General features: G+C 41.1%; 1 protein-coding gene across 13 annotated transcripts in view; it reads right to left on the bottom strand.

Moving 5' to 3' along the window:
• The window catches only part of MYCBP2 (MYC binding protein 2), a 246,511-nt gene that overhangs the window by 90,661 nt on the left and 127,909 nt on the right, over nt 1-27,941 (bottom strand). For all 13 annotated transcript variants that reach the window (XM_069970649.1, XM_069970651.1, XM_069970660.1 and 10 more), the window contains 18 exons: nt 27,283-27,557; nt 25,302-25,523; nt 24,746-24,937; nt 23,304-23,510; nt 21,079-21,210; nt 20,688-20,866; nt 20,444-20,586; nt 20,117-20,217; nt 19,231-19,446; nt 18,725-18,947; nt 14,361-14,479; nt 13,653-13,740; nt 10,933-10,982; nt 9,691-9,863; nt 7,255-7,399; nt 4,358-4,570; nt 2,876-2,931; nt 1,598-1,713 (listed from right to left, as the gene is read on the bottom strand). In XM_069970649.1, coding sequence (XP_069826750.1) covers nt 1,598-1,713; nt 2,876-2,931; nt 4,358-4,570; nt 7,255-7,399; nt 9,691-9,863; nt 10,933-10,982; nt 13,653-13,740; nt 14,361-14,479; nt 18,725-18,947; nt 19,231-19,446; nt 20,117-20,217; nt 20,444-20,586; nt 20,688-20,866; nt 21,079-21,210; nt 23,304-23,510; nt 24,746-24,937; nt 25,302-25,523; nt 27,283-27,557 — 2,850 coding nt within the window. The remainder of the gene's footprint in view (nt 1-1,597; nt 1,714-2,875; nt 2,932-4,357; nt 4,571-7,254; nt 7,400-9,690; nt 9,864-10,932; nt 10,983-13,652; nt 13,741-14,360; nt 14,480-18,724; nt 18,948-19,230; nt 19,447-20,116; nt 20,218-20,443; nt 20,587-20,687; nt 20,867-21,078; nt 21,211-23,303; nt 23,511-24,745; nt 24,938-25,301; nt 25,524-27,282; nt 27,558-27,941) is intronic.

Genomic DNA, 27,941 nt, shown 5'->3' on the forward strand with positions numbered 1-27,941 from the left:
GACAAATATTGGTTCTGAATCCCCACCAAACAATTTTGATCAGTTATTACTCCACCCCCCTGGTAACTCCATATCTATCCTATATTTAAAAAATGTATTCCCTTACCTAGCTCCAATCCCCAAATCCCCATTTGGGAAATATTGGAATCAAACTTTACAAAACCCGCTCATGTCGAAACATATCCTAATGGGATTGCAGGCTTTCCGTAAGCGGATTGTGAACGAGAAATGGAGAGAGCTTAAGCTCATCCATAACGCTATCCATGCCGTTAAATTCTCCCCCTCCGTCCTCCTCCCGGACCTCAAACCAGCTTGTCCCAAATGCTCAACCCCCAAAACTGACCTTTTCCATGGACTGTGGTCCTGTCCATGCTTGGAACCATATTAGAAAGACTTGTCAACTCTTATGCAGAATGTAACCTCCTATTCACATACACTATCTCCCATAGAGGCCCTCTTCCATATAGGACTGACTAGGGAAAGGGATGAAAACGCCTATACATATCTTCACCACTTCGCACACGATATCCTGATTGTAGTGTATAATGTATAATGAAGTGTATAATACTAGAATGGATACACCCATCCCCTCCGCTGTTGACACAAGTAACTGCTAAATTGCGTGACCTATTCTTTGTGGAGTGTAGACTAGCAATGAGATCGTAGGAAACTCTCACGGGCCCTCTTTTCCGCAAATGGAAGCCTTTTATTGCCAAATACATCCCTACTACTGAATTGCCTTCTATAATCCGACCTTTCACCCAATCAACTTGGTATTTAACAGAGGATCTGAAGGGGTCCCTGTGAATCCTCAAGATCTAGACTCCTGCGGTTCCCTACACATCCTCTTTAATTTTTACCACCACCTGGTGGGACAATAGCCTATACGCTTAATTTGATCCCACTTGGCTACCATGCGAAACCCACATGTTAATGCCCTGATGGGATATCCACACTGCCACAGCTGCTACAGCTATTGCCCCAGGTACCAGGACACAGGAACCCTTCTGTTATTGTTTTGTTGCTGTTTTTCTTGTAAGTTTGGTTGTTATTCTGAAGGTGCATGTATACTTGCCCACACCTGGGAGCCAACGGGAAGCTATATTGTCACCGGATGATTTCATCTTACAGCACATAACAGGCGAGTTCAACGCCCCATTGCGATAGTAACTTTCTTTACTATTGTAAGCCCTTTCTCTACTACTGGAAAGACACTCCCCTTCGGGACGTTGGAGCACATAGGCCTCCTTCCTCTCGCCCATGGACTCCTCTGAACTCACTGCACGACATATAAAAGTACGCCTTCCTGTACCGTGCACTCCCGTCCTCCCTTTTTCAGTGTGAGATGTTAGACTTGCAACCTGTTGTGACTGCATATTCTATTTTCCTTTTGTAACACTACACTACCACTACAAAAAAAAAAAAAAGGACCACTTTTCTGTACAATGTTAGGTGTCCGCCTCAAAGTGGTTTCAATGTATTTTGAGACAGAAGTAGCTAGCAAAAGAACAGGTAACATTCCCTAAAAGTAACATATAAACTTTGACAATTAAAAGGAAATTGTACAAAATTAAATGTATGAAATATAGTACATTACCAATCTCTATTCCATCTATGGTAACGTGTATAGTATAAAGGCCTACAGCACCAGGAGTCCAGTTTGCACAGTAGGTACCATCATTATTGACTCTAATTAACATATTTTCACTTGGTCTGTAAAGAAGGTAATGAAGAATATAATATAAAGTGTTCATACCCAATTAGTAACAATACATTTTAACATTAGACAGTGCCTAAAATTGCACAAAAAAAAATTTTTTATACACAAAAAACTACTTAATATTTTGATTTTCTAAAACAGCACAAACGGTTATATTTTATTAAATGAAACTGCACATGCACTCATGTTTTACCGTAAGCACTTCATTTAAAGGTCCCCTGCTGTCCATGGTTACAATATGTAAACATTGCAACCATCAGGGATTGGCTATCCCCCCATCCATAAGATGTAACAAGGTGATGGCCATGTGATTTACCCAAGTGATGCTTTCTCAGCTTTCCCATGCTGCACTCACTTTTATGCAGGTGCTGAACAGTAAATAAAAGCATCCAGCATTTGTGCAGGTACAGACAGCTGAATCTTCTGTATCAGCACAGAAGTGTTATGTAACTGGGGGGGGGGGGATAGAATAGAGAATCATGAATCCCCATTAATTCATTAGGTATATGAGCAAAATGTTCAGTCTACAATGACTGTACTAAAAAGCTATTATATTAACAGGAATGTGTAAGTAACAAACATATACAGTTTCCAGAAAAAGGAAAATAGGTTGACTCAGCATACAGCCTTTTTAAAGGGGACAAATCGAACCTACTGATAGCTCCCTAGTGGGCACAGGGCACTGAAGATAAAGGTTTGTGTCTTACGTTTAAGCCTTGATTCGGTCCTGTTAGTTGTTCCCCAGCAAGCAATTAGGTGCACTGGGTGTGTGGCAAACGCCCCTCCACGCACCGTTCCAATGCCTGGCCAGCCAACCCCCTCTAATGATTATCAATGGAGGGGGGTGGGGTTATGACCCCCAGCTGGATCTATGCACAGAGTGGTGGTACCAAGCCCCCAGTGGTCTTAACGGCTTACCAGGCACAACTAATAGCACAGAAACAGCGCTGAGGATAAAAAGGTAAGGCATACCTTCATCCTTAGCGCTCCTTGCCCACTAGGTAACTATAAGCAGGTTTGATTATTCCAACATGCTCTGATAGTTCCCCTTTAAAAACAAATTGACAAAGCAAACAGTGATATGTTATGCTTGCTTTATTATTGTCAATTGTAAAAACATAAGAAAATGGAGGTGGCTATTTGCCAAATACCTACCTTTTGGGCATAGGTGAGGCATAGCGAAGTTCTTCAAATGAGTAACTTTCATAGACCTAACATAAATGTCAAGAAAAAAACACAATGTATTTCAATAAATGTGTTGTGTACTTTCTATAATTATTTACTTAATACACTTAGGTCAATTTTACAGAGCATTTTTTTTTAAAATATCTGCGTTTGTAAGCCACAGCCAGGAGTGGACCCAAAGAACTGCAAATGTTTCTATGCTACTTTTTTCTTTTCTAAAGCTTCCACTGTGGTTTACAAACACTGACTAAAATACTTAATCTAAAAAGGGACCTAAGGCTGGCTTTACACTACCTTCTTGGAAAATCATCAATAAAAACCCCATGACTTTTTTTTTTTCAAGAACACCAGCAGCCTAGCTGGAGGTCAGTGAAAGTTTATGATATGCCAAGCACACATGGCATTTTTTCAGTGTGTTGTTTTTATTTCCTATCTGGCATTCTTGAGGCTCTGTGGCAGTTTTTCCAAAACGCAGCATGCTAAAGGTCTGACTTTTTTTTAGGGCAAATCGTGTTTTTTTTTTTGGTTGGTTTTTTTCAACCATAGACTTCAATTGGATTGTTTTGGTTCTCTCAAAAAAATGCCAGAAAAAAAACAAAACACAAAAAAACAAACAAAGAGAAAATGCATTAAAAAGGGCTGTTTTTCTGGCTTTTTTTTGGCTTGAACAATGCCAGAAAGAGTATGTGATCTAGAAGAAAATTCCTAATGATACAGGCTCCAATGCTCAGAAAAAAAGTACTGCTGTACTCCTAGATATGTAATTAGTATACATAGCACAAGTCGCTTGGGAGTGGGGGTGATGGTAGCATCAGGGCCGTGTGTAATTAGGTTTTAGATGTTGTGTCCTCAGCATAAACAACATGTGACCTTTATTATATGGGATGGTACGATTACAGCTATAACAAATATGCCATAACCTTATGTTTTTCTATGCAGCTATGTTTTTGGCAACAAAGTCATGTTTAGATGCATTCTGCAATAAACACAAATATTTAACATGTACGATTTTTCCATAGTTAGAATGGAAAAAAAGTGCGGTACCATATATAGACATGATAACCACCAGAATTATTAGCCCCCATTAACATAATTTTATTTTAATCACAATAACACACAAAAACACTGAATATCCTTGCTCAAGCAGCACATTCCTTGAAGACAACAATTTTTTTCTCTTTCTTTACCAGAGTGCAGTGCTCACTCATAAGCACTTATCTACTGTTCTATCTCTGGTGTATTTGCACGGTGGAGCCTTTTCTGGTTCCTCTGCATGGCCGACGTGATCCAGTCACTTTTGGTCTCAGCAAAGAAACCGTAAATGGCATCCCTCTGTGTGTATACCACCACACCAGGGACAATGGATGTGTACAGGACAGTGAGCAAGGAACCCTGGTGGTAACAAGCTAAAAAACATAACTCTGTGCTCCTATAAACATAGCTCGCCCATACCTTCATCATCGTGATTGCAATGTAGCGGGCCTCCTTCACAATCATTGGTTCATAGGAAGCATCAAGTTTAGGCGATGGAAGGCCCCCAAAAGTCATGTCAGTAACTGAAGATGCTGAAGATGATGGACTGCCTGGTATACGTGGAAGTTTTTTTATTTGCTCTTGCTGCAGAGAAGTCTTCTTTTGTGATACAGGGACAGCTTTCACTTCCACCTAAAAAAAAAAAAAAAAACTTTAAAAACGTAACATTCCAAACAATGACATTTTAATAATTTCTGCAGTTCAAAAAGTTGTTACTTTGTAAACAGTTTGCTATTTTATTGGCTATTTAGATGTGAATTTTAGGTGATGTTGATGTTCATAGATTGCAAAACACTTAAAAACCTCAGCTTTTGCTCACAAGATTTTAAAGATTATGACATGACATTAACCCCTTAAGGACAGAGCCAATTTCGATTTTTGCGGTTTCGTTTTTTCCTCGTGCATCAAAGCACTTGCATTTTTCCACCTAGAAACCCACATGAGCCCTTATTTTTTGCGTCACTAATTGTACTTTGCAATGACAGGCTGAATTTTTTCATAAAGTACACTGCGAAACCAGAAAAAAATTCAAAGTGTGGTGAAATTGAAAAAAAACAAACGCATTTTGTTTATTTGGGGGAAATGTGTTTTTACGCCATTCGCCCTGGGGTAAAATGGACTTGTTATGCACGTTCCTCAAGTCGTTACGATTAAAACGATATATAACATGTATAACTTATATTGTATCGGATGGCCTGTAAAAAATTCAAACCATTGTCAACAAATATACGTCACTTAAAACCGCTCCATTCCCAGGCTTATAGCGCTTTTATCCTTTGGTCTATGGGGCTGTGTCAGGTGTCATTTTTTGCGTGATTTTTTGCCATGATGTGTTCTTTCTATCGGTACCTTGATTGCGCATATACGACTTTTTGATCGCTTTAATTACAATTTTTCTGAATTTGATGCGACCAAAAATGTGCAATTTTGCACTTTGGGATTTTTTTGCGCTCACACCGTTTACCGTACGAGATCAGGAATGTGATTAATTAATAGTTTGGGCGATTACGCACGCGGCGATAGCAAACATGTTTGTTTATTTATTTGTTTACTTTTATTTATAACCTGGGAAAAGGGGGGTGATTCAGACTTATTAGGGGAGGGGGCTTTTTATTGACAACAACACTATATATTTTTTTACACATATACTAGAAGCCCCCCTGGGGGACTTCTAGTATATATACTTTGATCTCTCATTGAGATCTCTGCAGCATAGATATGCTGCAGAGATCCATGAGATAGGCACTCGTTTACTTCCGGCTGCTGCAGCTGGAAGTAAACGAGTGCCGAGCCGGGGACGGCGCCATCTTGGAGCGGTCCCCGGCCGGCTTCAGAAACGGAGATCGCTCCTCCGGGATAACATCCCGGAGGAGCGATCTCCGCCACTAGACACCAGGGAGACGCTGGATCCGGTAATCGGATGCAGCTGTCATGTTTGACAGCTGCATCTGATTACTGTATTAGCGGGCACGGTGATCGGACCGTGCCCGCTAATACCTACGGTCCCGGGCTACAAGCGGCACCCGGGACCGCCGCGGTACCTATGCGCCCTTTGTCGTTAAGGGGTTAAAGGGAACAAAGTCAAATTCAATGTACTAAAGTAGTGTGCTATTATGTGGTGTGTAGTACATAAGTATATTAACTAACCCCCAAAAAGTATATTTGTAACCCTTAAGAAAAAAGCACAACTTGTCAATGCTCGATCCTTGGCTGATCGGATCTTTAAAGCAGACTTTAATATTTATCATCGTTACAGGAGATAATCATAACTCTGAAACATTATTGATGTTGGATAACTGGGACACGGAGCGTCATAAGGAGAAATCTTCCTCTGTTTTTTTAAGAAATAAAAAGACACTTTCTGGAAAATGCACTCTCCCACTTTGAAAGGAACCATATCATGAAAGTTTTCAAGTATACCACCTAATGTTGTAAGGACATAGGCCTTATGCACACGCTCAGTATTTTTTTCGTGTCCGTAGATGTCCTCCCGCTTTCCACCCATACAATTACGGATTGGACATCTGTACCTCATCTGTATTTTAAGGCGGAGAGGTGGAGCCTGATAGTTGTTGAGTGGCATGTTTTGAATATGGTTTTGGGGTTTGTATGCTTTATGCAATACCCTGTCTATGTGGACTTCGCAAGCTAATTTCTTCTGCAAAAATGAAACGGAGGAAGTTGTACTGTTATGGGGTTATGTGACTGCTCTGGTGATAAGTTGAAAGTAAGGGCTGCATCTGATCTAAAGCCTGGCTCTCCCGTCTTCAGGCCACGGCTGTATCATCAGGACTGAAGAGACAGATGGCAGATCACAAGCAGCATGGATGGCACTGCTTATGATCTGGAAACTGACAGTAAAGACACATACATATCTGTGGTGTCAGGGCTGCCTAAATGATACAAGGATTGGTTGTACATCCCAGCCGCTCGACTTGTCCAGCCGTGTAAATGCACAGCAAACAAGCACTGATCAAATCGCCTCGACCTTAACCTTTCAACTGTAATCCTGAGGACACTTCTGGAAAGTGATCTTTACAGAAAGCTTAATAAAAGGCCTAGCAGCCAGAATGAATTCTCTAGGATTCCCGGATTTTATAATACAGATAATAAAATGCTAAAATAGGAAAAACAAAAGAACTTAAAATAGGTAATGTTCTGATGTCACATTTCATTCAGAAATCGTGAAATATTTTCCATCGAGGAGATATGTTCTGCGGCTCAGTATCATGTTACATTTCAATCCACTTCACAACTAAATCATACCTCTGCCAATCTCACATTTCTAGTATTAAAAAAAATCACGCTCAACCCACCTTCATATTTGGTACATGAACAACATCCCCATATTGATCCTTTGTTTGCACTGTTATGGTAGTGGGCCAGCCACATCGGATATCGTCTTTATTAAGAATTAAGGATGTTTTCTGTGGATCGGCATACGAGTCTGGTTGAAGCCACCTAAAGATGGGACAATATTTTCAGTAAAAGGTATGCAGTGAAGTCTGAAGGACGGTATGCTCAAAACAAAAAAGTTACATATATTCTGATGTTTACAGTTTTACATTGGAGATTGTATTAAAAAAAAAAAAAAAAAAAAAAAGACAACTAGGTAATTAGAATGAATCAAGACAGTAAACTGGCCCCTAAGTAAAACATACTTAGGGGGCAGTATCTCATGCATGAAATGCCTAAAGTATTACAAGTCCCAGCAGCACTAGAAAAAAATGTATAATTGGGTGCTAATCTCACCGGACCGGACCCAGATACATATATCAATCCAAAAAAGCTATGTGGAGACAGCACATCCAAAGAACTTTGCTTTAATCACACGGTCACCAGTGCAACGTTTCGGCTCATAGTGTAGCCTTTCTCAAGCAGTGATACAATAGACTTCCAAGTCTCAGTATATGTGTGCAAGTGTTCAATATACAGGTAATTACATGATTACAATCTCAAAACAAATCACAATGGTGAACAAAAGTGTAAAGTCTCATGATCAAATATCTAAATTCATACAGCATTGTGCAATGTATAAAACCCCAAACCAACGGGTATGTGTGTGTAATAGAGTGCATTCCTAAGACAGAATAGGCCAATGTGTTAATAAGCGCACATGCTTTGGATGTGCTGTCTCCACATGGCTTTTTTGGATTCCTGCATGAAATGGTCTCAAAGCAGCTTACCCATGTTGACACTGTGTAAAGCGTTATCCTTCATGCACATTTTACCATGCCTGCTTCTTCATGGTTAACACAAAGCCTCTGACCAATCAGCATCACAAGCTAGTTTCCTGACCGCGCTCCATGAAAACGCTTTGCAATAGTCAGTAAACCAGCCTGTGACGCTGAGTGGTCAGAACCACAGACTGTGTGTTAACCCCACCCGCAGTGAATCCCTGGCTAACAGGGATTGATTTGCATATTAGAGCCAGGGCTAATATCAAGAATGGGGGGGGGGGGCTAGAAACATAAGAATGGCAATGGTGAAAACCAGGAGGTAGCAGAAGTTAAGGTCCCCTTTTTTATGAAGTGATTTTTCAATGATAATGGTTAACTATCACATGAAAACGGTTGTTCATTCTGATCGTTCTTGTGGTCATCCTGTCCTCACTTGTTTGCCTCAGAGTGGTTACACAGAACGATAAACGACAGATTATCGCTCAAGTAGGAAGTGTTCTTTCAACCAAAAGTGTTTAGATTTTTGGAATAGCAAGTTTTGTTTAAATTTATAAAGTTTAAGGTATACAAATCTCAGCAAAGGAAATGAACGGATCTGTGTGTAATTTGTAATAAATGTTTTCTAAAATGTGTATATAACATTTGATACATTGTGTATGAATTTGGGCACCAACCGTCGGGTGAACGAGGTTAACTGGATAGACGATAGGTATTAATTAAATAAGTTTGATCATTTTAAATAATTATAATCATCATGTGTATGGTAGAGAACGTTTTTGTTGTATCTGCCAATATTAGGGACAATACATGGGACAATTATTGCTTAAATAAGAACAACTTAACTTTGAAAGATAATCATTCCATATAATAGGGCCCTTAGACAAGCCTTCTGGTTGCAGTAATTTTACCTAGTAAAAGAGCCCAATAGGCATTTCTAGTACAGTGGTACCTTGGTTTAAGAGTAACTTTGATTGAGATAGTTTTTCAAGAAAAGCTCAAAGTTTTTCAAAATTGAAACTTGGAGCTCCCTGTACTGGGTGGGGAAGGGGCATGGCCTGCACAGCGTGGTCTACAGTGCTGTACTTCTTATGGGAAAATTTGCTTTGGTTTAAGAGTGGATTTAAATTACAAGCACGGTCTCGGAACAAAATGATGCTCGTAATCCAAGGCACCACTGTATAAGCTTTTATGAAAGCATTCCTTAAAGTAATGATACACAGATCTGTCTCACAAACTTCCATCCTCAGATCCTAGTATGAATTTATGAACCTGTACTAGGGTGGGTGAGTGGATAAGTTGTGACCAGCAGAAAATAGGTTCTAATACCCAATATTACCTGCTGTACACGATGTAAGAGACATAAATAACCAGTGAAAACTCAAAGAAACCGAGGAAAAATTTACTATATATGGATTTTGTAATAAAAAGTTCCAGGAGTCCTTGTAATACACAAGTAATTTATGCCGGGACTAGACAGGATACCACATAGAATTAGTTTGAACACGGCAATGTTACAGAGTAGTGAGCTGTAATTTTTTATTTTTTTTGCACAATAGAAACAAAAACGTTTACCTTGCCAATCGCCCACCACTTGATCCAGGCACACATGTGATGAAGTCTTCTAGAAAGGACTGCTCATTACTTTGAATCTGCAGTGGAAGATTACCCTCCAGGGCCTCCAGAATTGTCGGAGAATGTGAAAGAGCAAGGCCCTTACCCAAAATTCCAGAATGTGTTTTGCACACCTAATTCAAGAAAAAGTAACATTATAATGTTTAGATTGTGTTCACACAGTAAAGTTTTAACTTCAATTATTGAAGTCAAGGCTAGGAACAAATTATAAATGGAGGACAGATCAAAACAGTGCAGTGGGGGTGGACACTGTTTGCCATGCTCAAATTGGGGAAACCAGGAGATAGGGTTTTGTATAGCCTGCGTGGGAGGAGCGAACACTTAGCTATGCTTAGTGTTACCTCCCAGTGACAGCAGACTATACCAATCGCCCTCTAATGACACAAGAATGAAAAAAAACACACCCAAAATAATAATAACACCCAATTGTCAATTGATTTATACCTAACCAGAAGAATGTCAAATGCAGCATGCTATGTCAAAGTACTGTGCATTGTTATTTTATAGGGAATACATTTACTAAGCGACTCTGTACCCACAATCTGACTCCCGCAAACTGCTTGTACCTTCGGATAGCTGGTTTAATCAAAGATCTGTCATGGGGTTCGTTCGGCAGGTGATGAAGTTATTGTCCTAAAAAACAATTTTAAACTTCCAGCCCTATGTCAAATTGGTGTGGCCTATTGTGTGATGAGGACGCCCCTCAGTGCCTCCTCTCTGCCCTCATTATTAGGAATGCCCCAGGCAGGATTTACCCTATTCATCACTTGTCTGAACACTGCACAGGTGCCTTAACAATCCAGCACAAGTACCGAATTGAGACAGGTGATGAATAGGAGAAATTGTTCTAGGTGAATTCCTAATGATGAAGAGGACTGGGAGGAGGGACAGAGGGGCGTCGCACTCCTAGGGCATGGGTACTCTAGGCCATGGCAATTTGAAACAGGGCAGCAAGATTAAAAGTTGTTTTTTTGGACAATAACTGCATCACCTGCCGAACGGACCCCAGGACAGATCAAGGATTAAAAGCAGCTCTTCGAAGGTACAAGCTGTTTGGGGCTGGGGTGGGGGTGAGATTGTGGGTACAGAGTCCTTTTAATACCAAATTCAGTATTTGTCTACTTTCAGAGTAGAAACTTTGATAGGAATTACAAAGCAAAGAGTTTCCATCGGTAAGTTTACCTGCAAAGCAGCCTCTTCAACAATTTCCAGGTCTTCTTCCATTTCACTCCCTAATTTATAAAAATATGTTCAATTTATTAGCGCACACAAAATTTTGCCTCCTCGCTCAACTATACTTTGTCTAATATGCAGTTAGAAGAGGTAGAGCTCGGCATTACTAGGACTCCCGTACATGTGGCTTTGCTAAATCTTTGGAGGTGCTCTATATATGTACAGATCCAATAGCATTCAGTCATGCAAATATAGAGAAAAGATATGGCACTCTCCACTGACGATCTTCTTAAAACATAGGCTTTATTACGGCTACGCTAGGACAAAGACAATACAGGTGAGAGGACGCTATTAGCGCTCACAGCGACAGCTGTTTTCTGCCCTTCGGCACTTCTTCTCGGTTGTGTAAATAAATTCATGCAGCTGTGAAGTAGTGCCGGAGGACAGGAAACAGCTGTAGCTGTGAATGGTAATAGCGTCCTCTCACCTGTACGTCTGTTTGTCCTAGTGTGGATGAAATAAGCCTTTGTTTTTTACGAAGATAGTCAGATGTGAGTGCCATGTTTTTTCTCTATATTTGCACGACTATACTTTTGTCTAAGAAAAACACTTTCAGTCTTTAAATATACTAAAACTGCTTCTAACCAACTATTTAAAAGGGATTATTCTGGCACTCTGCTGATCAGCCATTTAAAGGGTCTGCAGCCTTCTCAATACAGTGGTACCTCGGTTCTCGAACTTAATTGGTTCCGGAAGGCAGTTTGAGAACGAAGCAGTTTGAAAACCGAGCAGTGTCTTCCCATAGGAAATGATGTAAATGTGATTAATTGGTTCCAGCAGCCTCCAATAATTACCTACAATACTCATTACATTGATGAGTGCTCAGTATAATCACTACAGTACAGTACAGACCACTATACTGTACAGGACATTAAACATAAGAAATGTTCATCAGAACCAGCAATTATAGTACAGTAGTCACCAACTCCTCACCCATCCTTAACTATATAGCGTCCCCCCCATCCAAGCACTGTAATGTATGGGAGAGGGTGGTGCACTGCCTGTACTACTACTGCACTGTATATGCACTCCAGCAGTCTTATACAGCACTGTACTGTATGTGAAGCCTCACCACTGGTTAACTCGCAAGGTACAACCCACCATCCACGCTCGCAAAAACGTTCGAAAACAGAGCAAAGTTTGAATTCCAAACACTACTTCTGGGTACATTTTCATTCGAATACCAAGCAGTTCGAGTTCCAAAGCATTCGAAAACCGAGGTATTACTGTATTTACTTGTACTTGTCTATGCATCACCAACTATTGGTAGTAGGAGTGCAAGGAACGGTGTTCACTTGAAAGAAATGCTGCAGTTCCTTACACCACAGGTAACTGACAGATCAATCACAACTTAATGATCTAAAGCCTGTATTAGATGGGGCGATCAGCTGGAGCAAGCGAGTGCCTGACCTCTCAGGTCAGCGCTTGCTTGCTCCTCATTCCCCGCTCACTGATTGCCCTATTACATGACAGTGAGCAGGTAAGTGGAGGGGAGCCAGCGGTGGAGCCCATAGGAGATAGTGGCGGTTTGCTGCCACCGCTCCTATTACACAAAGCGATGGCAGCAGATTGTTGCTAGGTTGATCATTGCCGTTTCAGCCTGTTTTCTTCTATTACACAAAGCGATTATCGTATTATCAGGTAACTTGTATAACTTTGTGCTATGCAATATACTGATTGTTTTCAACTTTTTTAGTTATCTAATGTTTTCTACTGGTCAAAATAAGCAGTGATAGGGCCAAGTGTGATTGGGCAGCATGGGGTACTCATCTAGATTTTTACAGATAATCTGTAAAGGGAAACTATTAGCTGGTTAGACAAATCTAACTTGCTGATATGTCCCTATTGCGCATAGGTGGTGCCAAGGACGAAGGCAAGTTTCTTACTTTCATCCTTAGCGCCATTTCCATGCAGTTTGTAGTTAAATCCCTAGGCTATTAAGGCAATTTGGTGGACGGTGGGCTATACTACCACCCCCAGTGCACCAATCTGGTCCACTCTGCTGATATTCATCCCTGTGTGCCAAACCACCTTACTAGCCTAGGAATTTAACTACAAACTGCACAGAAATGGTGCCAAGGATGAAGGTAAGAAACTTACCCCACACACACGAGGGACAAATCAGCAGGTTAGATTAGTCTAACCAGCTGATAAGTTTCCCTTCAAAGTGATTTTTAACTACCTTGACAGCATTACCCAATGCCATGCTTCTGCCCTCCTATAGATACAGTTTAAGAAAGATCTGTGTGAGGACCAAATAATCCCAAAAAATAGACCTGTTACTACTGCTGGCTTAAATCCTTATATTCTATCAGTCTAGAAAAAAAAAATCAAACATGGATACATGTCTTTGATCAAGTCACTTGCCTTCACTCTGTCTAGTAAAACTAGAATTTGAATTTGCAACATTCAAGTGCTGTGTAATATTTTTAACGCTAGTTTAGCTGATAGCTCTCTTCAACCCCCTCTCTTTCTTCAACCAGTGTATACAAAGTATAAAGGGATGCACAGTGAGACCCATCTGCTTTATCAGTCTTTCTTCTGACAACTTTTAGGGGAATGTGGAGGCTCCAAAAAAAAAAAAAAAAAATGGTGAGTCTGTACCAGCACTTTTGGAAGACAATAATCTTGGGTGTATGATCAGCCTAAAAAACAAGCATTTATCTTACCAATAGGGAGAGCCAGATCTTTTTTCATTAAAGCAGCAGCACATATGCCTCCCAGGTTGGCCAACTCCTTCTCTAGTTGAATAATTCCCTAAAAGTAAACAGTGTTACAGAATTAGGCTATGTTCCCACGCTACATAAACAACGGCCATTCCACGTGATCGGACATTGTTTAACACTACTTATGACCAGATTAATGATCATTAATTGACATGGAATGGCCATTGTTTATACAGCCTGGTAACAGCCTTGATATGAAAAAACAAATATATTACTATTTATTGTTCTCTTACATTTAGGGTGTATCTAAGAATATCGAACAAAAAGTTATTACTAGATGTATGCCTGACCCCCCAGAATGCTGCTTCTTCACAGACTGCTCCCAGCTGTGCAGGTTACTATAAAAATATATTCACACACAGCAGATATGAAATTCAATTCCCATACTCAGTAAAGTTACAATATTACGACCTCAAAGTCGAAGAAGTCATAAGTCATGAGCTGGCTTGGTGGCTGTATAAGGTGTGCAATACATTATTTACACACATTTCCCTTCTTGCTGTAAAAGGGGCAATACATCAGAGTTGCAAAAAGGGATGATTACTGGCCTTCAGGCCAAAGTTAGCAGTGGGCCTTATGGAGTAACTCCCAATAAACCTAATGGTAGCTTGCATATACAGTAATATTAAAAAATAAACCACACAAACAGACCTCATCAGTTCCAGGACTAAATTCATATCCAATGGCAAAACACTTGAAGCCGTAAAAACAAGCCTTTTCATCTTTAACATAGTCTGATGCAGTTTCAAGTGAGAACAAAGCCTCATTTCCTGAAAATAAATATTAAAAAAAGAAAAAATAATTGGTAGATTCTGAGCTGTAAGACATACATTGACACTGTGAATGAAAATGGAGAACTTTGCATTACACATAAGTAGACTAGCACAAATCTGTTTGGGTGCCTGCTAAAAAGTTCTACAAAAATGTTTTTTTCCCATTAACCCCTTAGCGACCCATGACGTACCTAGTACGTCATGGGGCAGTGCCTCTATTAGCCGGGCAGTGCCTCTATTAGCCCTATTATTATTAGCTCTATTAGAGTTTTCCCATGAAGGTGCCTTCCTGGCCCTATCTGGCCTGTTTGTGGGTGCCGGAGGTGGTCGGCATTCAGAAAACAGCCAAAAGCGTGGAAAGAATGCAATTTGCGTAACTTCCATTGACTAACAGGGAGTAGTATGTACTATGCTGCCTACATAAATCCAGAGGCTACGTAAACAGCCTAGCTCATGGGGCTACATTGTTTGTGGAACTCAAAGTTAATAGCTCAACTCCCATGCTTTGGCTGGTTTCAACTTCCTTACCACCTCCAGGTGTCACAAACAGGCCAAACTCTGCATATAGTGTGACAGCGTACAGCCCTGTGGCTCTGCTGTTATTGCAGAAATACAACTCCCATAATGCAGGCTGAGGAGCACTGTAGTAGATGGTAGTCATCTGGTCTGTAAATACTTGTAACCCTCACGCTCAACAATTTTACATGATCCAGGAAGCTAATATATGGGGAGCTGTTTGCAGGTCAGTTACTTGTATCTGTACTATTAATAACACAGAGGGGACAGATTGGTTTGAATTCACAGCTGTAGTACGCAGAACCTCTGCTTCCTGTCAATAAATGGGAACTGGTTGGAAATCCCCAGGCCTGACATACTGACAGAGCTCCAGCTTGAAACAGTGTAGAGAATCCTTCCCCTGCACAATGCATAGTCTTATTCCTGTCCTGGAATAATGATGACCTGCACCGACACATTGTAGTAGACTAAAGCTGCATAATACATGGGGTTTAGCCAAGTTGTCAACTTCTGAGATGCTTGCAAGGAGTTAATACACAAAATTTTTCATGTACTCCTGCCTTTGCTGTCACACTGCTGTAACATGACTCAGCTACAAGAAGCTGCTTGGAGTCGTATCTCACCGTGGTCCAGTTGCAAACCCCCATCGCCCGTCCCAACATTCCACCTCCCCCCTGCGCCACACCAGGAAGCGGTGGCAGTTACAGCTCTCTGGGTTCTCCTGTTGCGGGAGAGTCAGGAGTCCCGGCTTTTTGAGTTTGGCACTCGCAGGTGCCAGGTGAGTGGGGCAGAGGGAATAAGGGAATAAGCTTTTTTACTGTATGTCGCCAAGCCCTAGATCAGGAACACAGTCTTTGTAATAGACACTTTTACCAGTACCTTCTGCACCGCCACGCCCTTTAGACACAGTTGTCTAAAACATCCCTATCCCTTCACTCCCATGCGCTCCTACCAGAAGATGGTAGAGGACCATCGGGTGGTCCTCTCTCATATGCACACTCAGATTCGCAATTTAAAAAATAACAAAAAAAAAACACATTGGGAGCAAGGACAAGGTGGTCACAGGATATTGGGGAACTTGAAGATTCTCAGTAGTAAATGGTCCTTAGTCTTGCGCCTATCTAGTCAATGTGTGAAGCACAGAGCCTGTCTGTTATATTCAAAACATAGAGCGTACAGAACACGCGCCTTACTGTATAGAATGGGACAGACACAGGACTCAATGCCCACAGTGTGAGTTGCCAGATGCTAATATAACCCACATGCTTAGGGGTTGTGGGGAGCTGGAGCAGTATTGGAGGGAAGTGGCAGATCTGATTAAAAAGGTTTTTGCATTTACTATAACGTTAACCCTGAAACACTTTTCTCGGCACTCTCAATCTGGATGACTATACAGAAATGGGCATACAGTATGTGATGTATCAAGACACAAGATCATAGCATATCACTGGACCCATGAGACACCTACTATCATAGCAGAATTAATAAATAGATCAGATACAACTATACGGCTGGAGAAGGTGTCCTTGAAAATTTTAAAAAATTTGGGGACAATGATTGATACACCAGGCTTACCTAGTGCATTATTACTACAAACTTGTAGGAACCCTATGGAAAAGCTTTTTGAATAATATAACATCTGGATTAGAGATAGGGAGGGAGGGTGCAAATAAAAATTGTACAGGAATTTCATGCATAATATTAATGGGAGTAGATAAACATTTACTGTAATACACTGAGGGGAATTTGAGAAGGCACATGCCTCCTCTACATAATAGGAATATAAATATTTAATGGAGTATTCCATATATGTTTATATAGGGGATAGCTTATTTATGTGCAATAAATTTCAAGTGCACATGGTGGGCTCACCAACATGGGAGAAGGTAGGTTAATTTTTTGGGCTACGTCCAGCCCCCCATGCTGTATTGGAAATACTTTTCACACCCTGCGAGGTGTCATGTTGTAGGGTTTTTTTTTTTTGTATAAACAAAAAAGAAAACAGTCTTAAATAGATCACATTTTAAAAAAATAAATATATATTTAAAAAAAAAAAAAAAAATTATACATATTAGGGATGTCACAATACCAGAATTTTGAGTTCGATACCAATACCATCTTTTTTTTTCCCGATACTCAATACCATTTTGATACTTAAATGAAAATGTGGGGGCATCATACCCACAGTCTGGGTGAGGGCGTGGATGTATTTTAAGTGACTTTTTGATCACTTTTTTTGTTACTTTTTATGGTTCGGACAATTCCGCATGCAATGATGCCAAATGTTTATATTTGGACTTGAATAGAAGGGAAAAGCAGGGATTATTAGAACTTTTATTCTGAATTTTAATTGTCATCTGACTCATAGGGGTTTTCGCCTTCCCTGGATTGGCACAGTCAGGTTTCCATAGGTTGAACCTGATTGACTCCTGTCTTCTTTCAACCTTATTAACTATGTTACTATGTAATTTAAAAAAAAATAATTTTTTTTTAACACTTTTTAATTCCCCTGTACCTCCCAGCATACCTTCTTGTGCACTACAACTCCCAACATACCTCCTTGTCAACAAAGACGTATGCTGGGAGTTGTAGTGCACAAGAAGGTATGCTGGGAGGTACAGTTGTGCAGCAGCAGCCTCCCAACACAACTCCCAGCATACATCTTTGTGCACAAGAAGGTATGCTGGGAGTTGTAGTGCACAAAGAGGTATCCTGGGAGTTGTTGTGGTGTCAGGAGGCTGCTGCTGCACAACTGCAACTCCCAGCATACCTCTGTGCACTACAACTCCCACCATACCTTCTTGTGCACAACGAGGTATGCTGGGGGTTGTAGTGCACAAGAAGGTATGGTGGGAGTTGTTGTTGTGTTGGGAGGCTGCTGCTGCACAACTTCAACTCCCAACATATCTCCTTGTGCACTAGAACCCCCAGCATACCTCCTTGTGCAAAGAGGTATGGTGGGAGTTGTAGTGCACAAGGAGATATGCTGGGAGTTGTAGTTGTGCATCAGCCACCCGATCCCAGCATACCTCTGTGCACTACAACTCCCAGCATACCTTCTTGTGCACAAGCAGATATGCTGGGAGGGGATTGGCCGGTGTGAGGTACCGCAAAGTGCAGTGGCGGGTCCCAGGGGAGGGAGGGGAGGGGTGGATGAAGGGCTGGACTGGCGGGTGCAGTGGCGGGTCCCGGGGCCGAACGCATGGAGGGCAGGACTGGAAGCACACAGCTGCGGCGGGGGAGAGGATGGGCGGCGGGGAATAGTTAAATGACTGCCGCCCGTAATATCGAGGGCTGCAGTCATTGGCAGTGGAGGCCTCTCCATATGCAGCAGACTCCTGCTGCATATGGAGCGACTCTGGAGGGGTTAAATGCCGCTGTCCGTTGTGACAGCGGTATCTACCCTGTAAAATAGCCGGCACTAGCGATAGCTATGTGCCGGCTATTTGAATTTGGCGCCGCTAGGAAATCCGTGCCCGGGCGTAGGAGGTGACACCAGGGGGCGGCACAAAGAGAACATGGCCGGCGCTCAGCTAGCCGCCCGCCGTGTTCTCTGCGCTGTACTTTATATTAAGCTGCGTTATTATGCAGCTTAACAAAAAGTATCGATCCCAGGAAATCCTGGTACCGAACAGTTTTTCTGCCCGAAATATCGATAGTAGTATCGATATTTCGGTGCATCATGCATATATTGCCTTAGACAAGCAAAAACAAATTAGAACTTACCTGGCAATATTAAGACAGCAGTTGGCCACCCTGAGGAGCCAGAAAATTTCTTAAGTTCAACCCAGGAGTTAAGGCTGTCATGAACAGGAAACTTTGGTCCAAAACCTGAGATATGTGCATTTCGACCTGGGATCATGAGACGCAAAACATCTTCAGACTGGGCTGTGCCACACTGTGGGTCAAACTCCACTGAAATCCATCTGACACACTCTGGAAAAGACACCTGAAAATATAGAAATGTATTTTTTACTGATACTGAATTTTAGACTTATCTCCAAGACTATTTTGACCCAAAAGCAATTTTCACAAACAGCAACAAAAACATTCAAGCTTATCCAAGATGCCAAACCATTCTTTCAGCATCCCATTCCATATGGGAACAAAGAATGCCTCTTTTTCCGGCATCTTATTTTACCCTACTCAATTATATATTTTTCTTTCTGTAATCCTTCTCCAACAGTGGTTGTTTTACTGCCAGATAATAAAACCCTTGTGGAAAATCGTACCTTATATTGCATTACACTGGCTGGTTTGTATGGATGCTCGCTTTCTACCACAGCATAGTGATTGGAGGTAGTACATGCGGAGAGCTGTTCAGGCTGATTGCCAGTTGTACTGTCAGTGGACTGATTCGGGTTGAAGAGAGGAGGTGCATATTTTTGGTTCAAAATAGCAACTGATGGTAGTAATTGTTGCACAAGGCCAAAAACTTCCACAGCAGCCTATAATTAAAAAAAATAAATAAAATTGGCATGCAATTGAAACTACTACTAATGATCCCCAGCGTCACACACCTATGTATATGACATGACCCCAGGGTTGCATTACTAGATCCGGAGACCTCTGCCCTTACAGCACACAGTTTTATCTTCTCATGAAAGAAAATATTTGTCCCTCTTGAGCTTTGGCTGTCTAGGCATGATGGGATCTGTAGTTTTGAAACAGCTGAAGGTTCCCCAAACCCTGCTCAAGAGAGACAAATCCTCTTTTTGATTATGTAAAATCAAGGACAGCTTCTTCAAGAACAACTATTAAAATGTGGCAGCCCTGGATAGACTATGCCCATTCTCTCTTATGCCTGCAGCTCTGGCCTAATTTACAAGGAAGACTCATAATTTCTTATCTTATTGTACTTAGGACTGTTACTTAACATTACATTCTGTATGCTGCACCATGTTCTCATCTTACATAATGCTTATGAAATTGACAATTTTTTTTATTACTTGTAATACCTTATATTTCTGTTTCAAAATAAAACTTTCAAATAGAACACCAGTGCTACACTAAGGCAACTCAAAAAAATCAACATATGTGCAAAAATGTAAAACATTGTTTTAAATCTGAAACAACTAGTACTTTCTTATTATGAAAAACACAAATATTTGACCTTACTTTTGGAATTGCAGCTGCTACTGGTCCAATGTAAGCTATCAGAAGAGGGAGCAACATAGAAAAGAGACTGGAAGAACTAAGCAGTTCTGGAATGTCATCAGCTAGAATTGAAGAAAAAAATAAATAAAAGTTATCCTTAGTACATGATCATAATATGTATTTCATGTCACATCAAACTGCAGTCAACATATCCATTACTACACATCCATCTAAATGCAAAGTAAATAGGTATTCAACTGCATCAAGGCCACAAGCGCATTGGAGGACTACTAAAATTTTGGGAAGCACAACCTATTAGGAGTAGAAAAAGGACTATAAACAACTCACCATCAACGGCAAGGGCTCTGTGTAGCAGGTCCTTAGCAGCTCTTGTTACAGCATTTACCACAGAAAGTGCTCGGCTGCAGTTTTTGTCTTCTTCATTGGCTTTACTTAACAGTTGAGACTGAAGGTCCCCATCATACTCACTCCTAGAATGTGTATATACATAAATAAAAGTATTGAGAAATAGCCCACTTGTTTAACATTCCAGAAAATAATGGTGCTCAATCACGGTAATCATAGAACACACCTGTAGTATAATACTTGAGGGACTTGTCCTCTTGTTTGGTTTGTCCCATTGCTGCTTAAACTGCAAGAACTGAAAGTGAATGTCACACCATCTGGACACTGAACTGTGGTCATCCCCCCATCTCCATTAGCGGTGCGGCTCCCATAATTTCTAAGGCGCACTGCATATTTCATGTTTTCCTGCAGAACGAAAAGAAAGAAAGGTTTCTTAAGGGTGAGTTCACATGTGCAGGATCGCAGCAGATTTCATGGTCCAGATTGGATTTGCCTTGAATCTGCAACTTCAAATCTGCGCCATCAAATCTGCTGCAGATCCTGTACGTGTAAACGCACCCTAAATGGTTTGGGTGAGAAATATTACTTTCACAAGTATGTATTGCCTATTTTAGTACCTTCAAGGGCACAGCTTTGTCCAGCCTAATTTCAGCAATATCACTAGGCGAATCATCAGTTGTGTAAGTGCCTTTCACTAGCTCTAGCGATGTCCATCTATGAGAGTGTCCTGCATCACCAGAGTGGTCACTCTTAAAAAGACAAAAAAAATTATAAAGATGATAAGTTATACGTAACTTAAAAACAGTGGGAGAGTTGCCCTAAACTAAGCCAACACCTTTACCTTACAAATCCTACATTTAACCATAATGCAAAGTACAAAATATCAAGTTATGTATTGTTGAGTATTCTATACAGCTATTAGCAAAAGGACAAAAAAGTTTCAAGATCAAAAATTCGCAACTTGAAGCGACTGAGAAACCACAGGATACATATGAAGTTAACATATTAACTGTTAACTGTTACTGTGTTTATGCTGCCCTATGTCAAATCGATAAATAAACTAAATAAACAATGTGTAAAAATCCTTATACATATTTTTTGACAGTGCGGTTGCAAACAAGCATCAATCAGCTGGACTGACGCTCATTTGCAGTACTTTTACAGGGCACAAACAATCCCGCGGCTGGGCCACACAAACAATTGCTACCTTGTGTGTGCTGCCATTACCATTCATTATCAGCTGCACGTTTCCTGCTTACACAGGAAGATTTGCGGCCAATAGAGATAAATTTTACTGCTGTACAAAAAATAAAAAATAAATTCTATCGGCCGAGGAGCGCAAGTTTTCCTGTTCCTCAGCAGATTGCTGGCATATTTACATGGGCTGATCATCAACTGAATGAGCATTTCTACTAGCACTCATTGCTGGTAATCAGCCCATGATAAAGGGCTTTAACGTAAAGGGGAAGTCGGGGCAAAATAACTTTAAGATATATGTTATTGCCAAACAAAAGTTATGAAAATTACTCAGACACTTATTATGGGAAACGCATCTATAGTGTAATTTCCCTTCACTTACTACAGCATGGCGTGTTCAGGTCTCTGTAAAGTTGGTGATGTCATGTCACATACACTGCTGACATCTTCTGCAGCGGGACAGACTAGATTCAGCAGTCGATGTGACATAATGTGATGTCAAAAACTTTACAGATATGCAAAAGAACACTGCAGAGACACCATCACATGTCTCGACGTCAGTGAACTAGCCAGACCTTCCCTCCGGGAAGGAACAACCAAGCCAAAGGCGTTCTCCAGTCAAGGAAACCACCTCAGAAACCTACGCCACACTGATGAGGGGCAAAAACCCCGAAACAGCTGTCTGTGGATGGATACCTTGCTGAGGTGGTTTCCTTGACTGGAGAACACCTTTGGCTTGGTTGTTCCTTCCCGGAGGGAAGGTCTGGCTAGTTCACTGGCGTCGAGACATGTGATAGTGTCTCTGCAGTGTTCTTTTGCATATTTGATTTCCCAGGGGGCAATGTTCTAGAATACACTGACGTTGAGACACGTGATGGTGTCTCTGTGGTGTTTTGGTTGATCTCTCTGAGGTCAACCAGCGTCCTTTTGCAAAAACTTTACAGAGACCTGAACACGCCATGTTGTAGTAAGTGCAGAGAAAATACACCACAGATGCATTTCCCACAATAAGTGTCTATTAGTGGTTTTAATAACTTTTGTTGGACAATAACATATCTTAAAATTATTTTGCTCGGACTTTCCCTTTAAGACGTGTAATGCAGCCATTCCCCTGTGTGTCTGTGCAGCACAAGGAATCACAACCCTCTGTTATTTGAAAGCTGGCTGCCTATAAATCCAGTTTGTGGGGAGGAACACTGGGTCCTCATGAATATCTGGTACTACAAAGCAAATTCAGTAGTCAGTATGGTGTTGTCAGTATCATTAGAGGTATTAGAGCAAAAGTGTAAAACTGCGACCCTCCAGCTGCTACTCAACTACAATTCCTGTACAGCTAAAGCCTTGGCTGTCCAGACATGACAGGAATTGTTGTCTCGCAAAAGTTGGAAAGCTGACAGTTTGACAACTCTCTATTAAAGGAACTAAAGCATTACATTATTTAAGGGATACATTGTTGGAATCAACCATTCTTTCACTAGTTTACGCTGACCTCATTAACCTAATCAAAGAGTATTTAACTATCATAGGGAGCCAAAGTGGCCATGCAAATGCTTCATTGTAAACATGTTTTTTCCTCTGCAAATTAGGCTAGGCCAGTGGGACAAACTTTTTACTTAATCTTTGAAGTTCCTAAAAAAATACTTACATCATCCACCAAAACCTCTAGCTCATACTCATGGATTCCCCCTCCTCCATACACACAGAAGCCAACAACAACCACACCGAGTTTATCCACTGAGAAGCAGATTGCATCTGGTGAGCCATTGCCAGTGTTCCAGCTTCTACCCTGGCTTGTCTTGGTGAAACGATTAGGGGTGGACTTAACAGAGTGTAGAGAGTTTAATCCATCAACCTAAGCAGAAAACAGAAACTAAACATTAAAAGCACTAAACTTCCAGTAAGCCAAAAGCAAATTTCTACTGTTTGGCTTAGTGTACCTCCAGTTATTTGCTTCACATCATTTAAAAGGTGTTTCCAGTGAAAATCTTTTTTTTTTTTTTTCAAACCAACTGGTGTCCGAATGTTATATAAATTTCTAATGTACTTCTATTAAAAAAAAAATCTGAAGTCTTCCCATACTTATCAGCTGCTTTATGTCCTGCAGGAAATGTTTTATTTTCAGTCTGACACAGTGCTCTCTGCTGACATCTCTGGCCGAGACGGGAACGGTCCAGAGCAGGAGAGGTTTTCTATGGGTATTCCCTTAGAAAGACTCTCCTTCGCTGGAGAGTCTCTTTCTCAGTTCCTGTCTTGGACAGAGATGTCAGCAGACAGCACTGTCTCAGACTGAAAATAAAACATTTCCTGCAGGACATACAGCAGCTAATAAGTAGACTTCACATTTTTTGTACAGAAGTAAATTAGAAATCTGTATAACTTTCTGACACCAGTTGATTTGAAAGAAAAAGATTTTTACTGGACAACCCCTTTAAAGCTAATAGTGTTTGTGTCTTCTGAATATGGAATCCAGTAAAATATGCCTCACTATCCAGAACATTTGATAATTGGTAAAGTGAAAAATCTGTTATACGTGAATTGAGGGCACGGAATATACAGTAACACCACATGGAGCAGCCAGCCACATGCAGCGGATAATAAACAGTGAATGTAGCCTTTAAGTAGGTTTAAAAAGAGGTATTTCCATCTGAACAAGGTATGCCCTATCCACAGTATTCACAGGATAGGATCAATGGGGCCCCAAAGATCTCAAAATCCCTGCTGAATGGAGCTGTGGGCAACACGTGTGTGCCAACATCACATACATACTTTATGGAGCCACCAAAAAGAGATAAAAGCTGCATTTAGGTGTCTTTAGGTGTTTTTATATAGAATAAATGGAGCAACAGCAAGTGATCTTAGTTACGTCTTGTCCCTTGGATAACGTGGACAGGGCATAACTTCAAGATGGGAATGAACCCTTTACCACAATATTTTAGCGGTAAACTCCAAAAACAGCCATTAGCAATCATTTTTAAAAATAGTGTCTAGAAACGTAAAGAGGCGCCAAACATGCAACAACTCTTTGGCATTTTCCAAATCTGCCACACTATTAAATATAAAATATATACAGTATGTATGTGTAAATACCTCAGATCCAAGGGCCGATGCTGTTAGTTCACTGACAATGCTAGCCAGAAGACCACAGGTGTTGGATACCAAGTGTGAAGAGAAGAGTTCATGCTCCCTGCGTAGGCTGTTCCTTACAGGCAGAACAACAATAACTAGCATCTTCTCCAGAACTTCCCTAAAGCTGGTCATTCCAGAAACATTTTCTTCACTCTGGATCACACACAAATAATAGGTTACTTAAAGTTGATGTACAAGCTTGATTTGTTAAGTAATTCATAATTTATGAAGTGAAATTAGGAACATACGGACAGGGGGGGGGGGGGGGGAGAATAAATATGATATATATATTTATATATATATATATATATATATATATATATATATATATATATATATATATATATATATATATATATATATATATATATATATATACACACACACACACACACACACACACACACACAAACACACATACATTATAAAGTATAAACAAGCTGGCAACAATACATGCATTAACTGAATTGAGATATTAGTGACTTCTATGTAACAAGATAGAAATGTTATCTCAGACCTGACTTAGCTTTTCCATGCAGGATACCAGCAGAGGGAAGCGGTGTGCTAGTGCAGTGTCATTTTCAGTGCTAACTTGCTTAACCATGGAACGTAATAAAACTTCACCATCATAAGCAATGGGAAAAATTGAGGTGAGCTTCACAGAAGTATGGCAGAGAGCTGACATGACTGCGGCTAGCAAACGACTGCTTGAAGTTTTGAAGTTGGCTTCCTGTATGTCCTTTAACAAAAGAATAAATACATTAAATAGGCACTGTCACCTTAAAATATGTTTGGCAAGTTGACATTGTTTTGACATCTGAAAAGGTTTGATCGCTAGATACAGCCCAAGTATGGTACAATATCTCCCTGTCCCGTCTGCACATAAGACAGACTTCACATCCAGCGACTCACATGTTCTCAGATCAAATTACCGTATTTTTCGGACTATAAGGCGCACCGGACTATAAGGCGCACCTTCAATTTTAGCCTGCTAAGCTATCTAGGTTCATATATAAGGCGCACCGGACTATAAGGCGCACCGCATTACAGTGTATAAGTTTGAACGAACGAAAAACGCAAGTCACCTGCTGATCACAGTACTTACTGAGGCTCCTTACTATGTCACCTGCTGATCACAGTACTGTATTTACTGAAGCTCCTTACTAAGTCACATGCTGATCACAGTACTGTATTTACTGAAGCTCCTTACTATGTCACAGTACTGAGGCTCCTAACTATGGTGGCCATAATGCACCATGCAGGATAGGCAGAATTCTGCATGGAGCATTGTGGCCACCACAGTTAGGAGCCTCAGTACAGTACAGTGTTGCTCTATAACCTCCGGCCACTAGGTGGCGCTATTGAATGAAAGTCTATGCCTGAAGCCTATGCCTGAGCCTGTATCCGGGCTGCGGAGAGCGGTACAGCGAGAGCGGGACAGCAGGACAGGCCTGCGGAGCCATGGCCATGGAGTCCAGGTGAGGGAGCGCTGCGCTGTGCTGTTTGGCGGGGAGATGTGAGCTCAGCAGCCTATCTGCGCCATGGAGGCCGGAGCTGTCCCGGTCCATATATAAGGCGCACTGGACTATAAGGCGCACTTAAAATACTATGATTTTCTAAGAAATTTTAAGTGCGCCTTATAGTCCGAAAAATACAGTATTTATTTTGCCTCTAAATGATGAGCACTGTAGTCTCTGTATGATCTGCAGTGAGATGATGGCTGGCACCTTTACATTCTGTAAAGCAGCAGCTCCCAGTATAAATAAATATACACACAAAACATTTCACTAAGCTTTGGCTGTCCAGGCATGATGGGAATTGTAGTTTTGCAACAGCTGGAGGGCTGAAGGTTCCCCTTGTCTGTACTAAAGGCATCGTTAGGGTGCCTTCACGTGTAACGGATCAGAATAGATTTCTACCTGTCAGTTTTGTAGCAAGATCCGTTGCGATCTAAGGTCTTGTCAGTTCCTATGTGAAGACATACTTGCAGTGGATTTTTCAGACCGCTGTATGTAAATAACCCGCCCCCTAACCCACAACCTGCGTGCATTACCCGTCCTCGCTCGGGGCTTGCTGCACAGGCTTCCTGCTCTCCTATTCAGTGGCTGCGGCTGGGCAACACACCGATTGGCTGAGTGGGACAGCAGAAAAACGGGAGCCCATGCCGCAAGTCAGAGCAAGGAAGGGTAATGTATGTATGTGCAGGCAGCGTCTGGGTTAAGGGGGCGGGGGATTTACATGCAGCAGATCTTTCAGACTGAGTAAGTATGTATTCACATAGGAACTGACAGGACTTTAGATCGCAACAGATCTTGCCGCAAAAATCGCAGCGAGAAACCCGCTGCAGTCCATGAAGGCACCCTTAATACATATAACAAGCAGGTTCTCTGTGAGTCTCATATACACAAACGAATGCACTCTCAAATACATTAGGTATATTTCCAATCAAAAATGCTTGTAATTGTAACACGTCACTAGCTGAAAATAAGTATCTGTACCTGATCCAAGCAGTTTAGTAAATCACAGAGACATGCCCACTGGAGTGACGGTGTGGGGTAGAAGGAATGGAAGCAAGCTGTAAAGGTGTTATGACATTCCTGAAGAACTGCTTCCAGAAGGCTCAACGGCTGACTCAGATAACCTTGGGGATCATTGTCCAGTTTCATCATGCAGTTATCTACACCTTCAGAAAGGATTTTTCTTAACAAAGTCCTTGATTTTCCAATGCACTCGGCCAATTTCGTTGTTTCTTCGACAACTGGTTTAGTAGAAGCTTCAAACAAGGGGGAAAAAATTGATTTCCTCAAAATACTGTACTTTCAATTTAAAAAAAAAAAAAAAAAAAAAAAAAGAAAATCTCTTTTTAGCTTTAGGCTCAACACCTTTTAACTTTCTACAGAGACACAGGACCCTCTCCCCTTTATATTTGTAAAGATCTAGTAAAGGAGATGACCGTTTCTATCAATGACATAGATCCGTATTCTTAGCCCAACACATGGTGGCCTTACGCTAGAGTGCCAAATACATTTGTGGGAATGTACCAATAGGCCAGTGAAATTAGGTGTCCTGTAACGTATTGCTCATTTCAGAACTGAGCACAGAACCAGCAGGGGGCAGTTGTGATACATAAGATCCTGCATTCAGAAACTGATGTTTG

This window comes from Dendropsophus ebraccatus, chromosome 5 (genome assembly GCF_027789765.1).
Source record: "Dendropsophus ebraccatus isolate aDenEbr1 chromosome 5, aDenEbr1.pat, whole genome shotgun sequence".
Taxonomy (NCBI): Eukaryota; Metazoa; Chordata; class Amphibia; order Anura; family Hylidae; genus Dendropsophus; species Dendropsophus ebraccatus.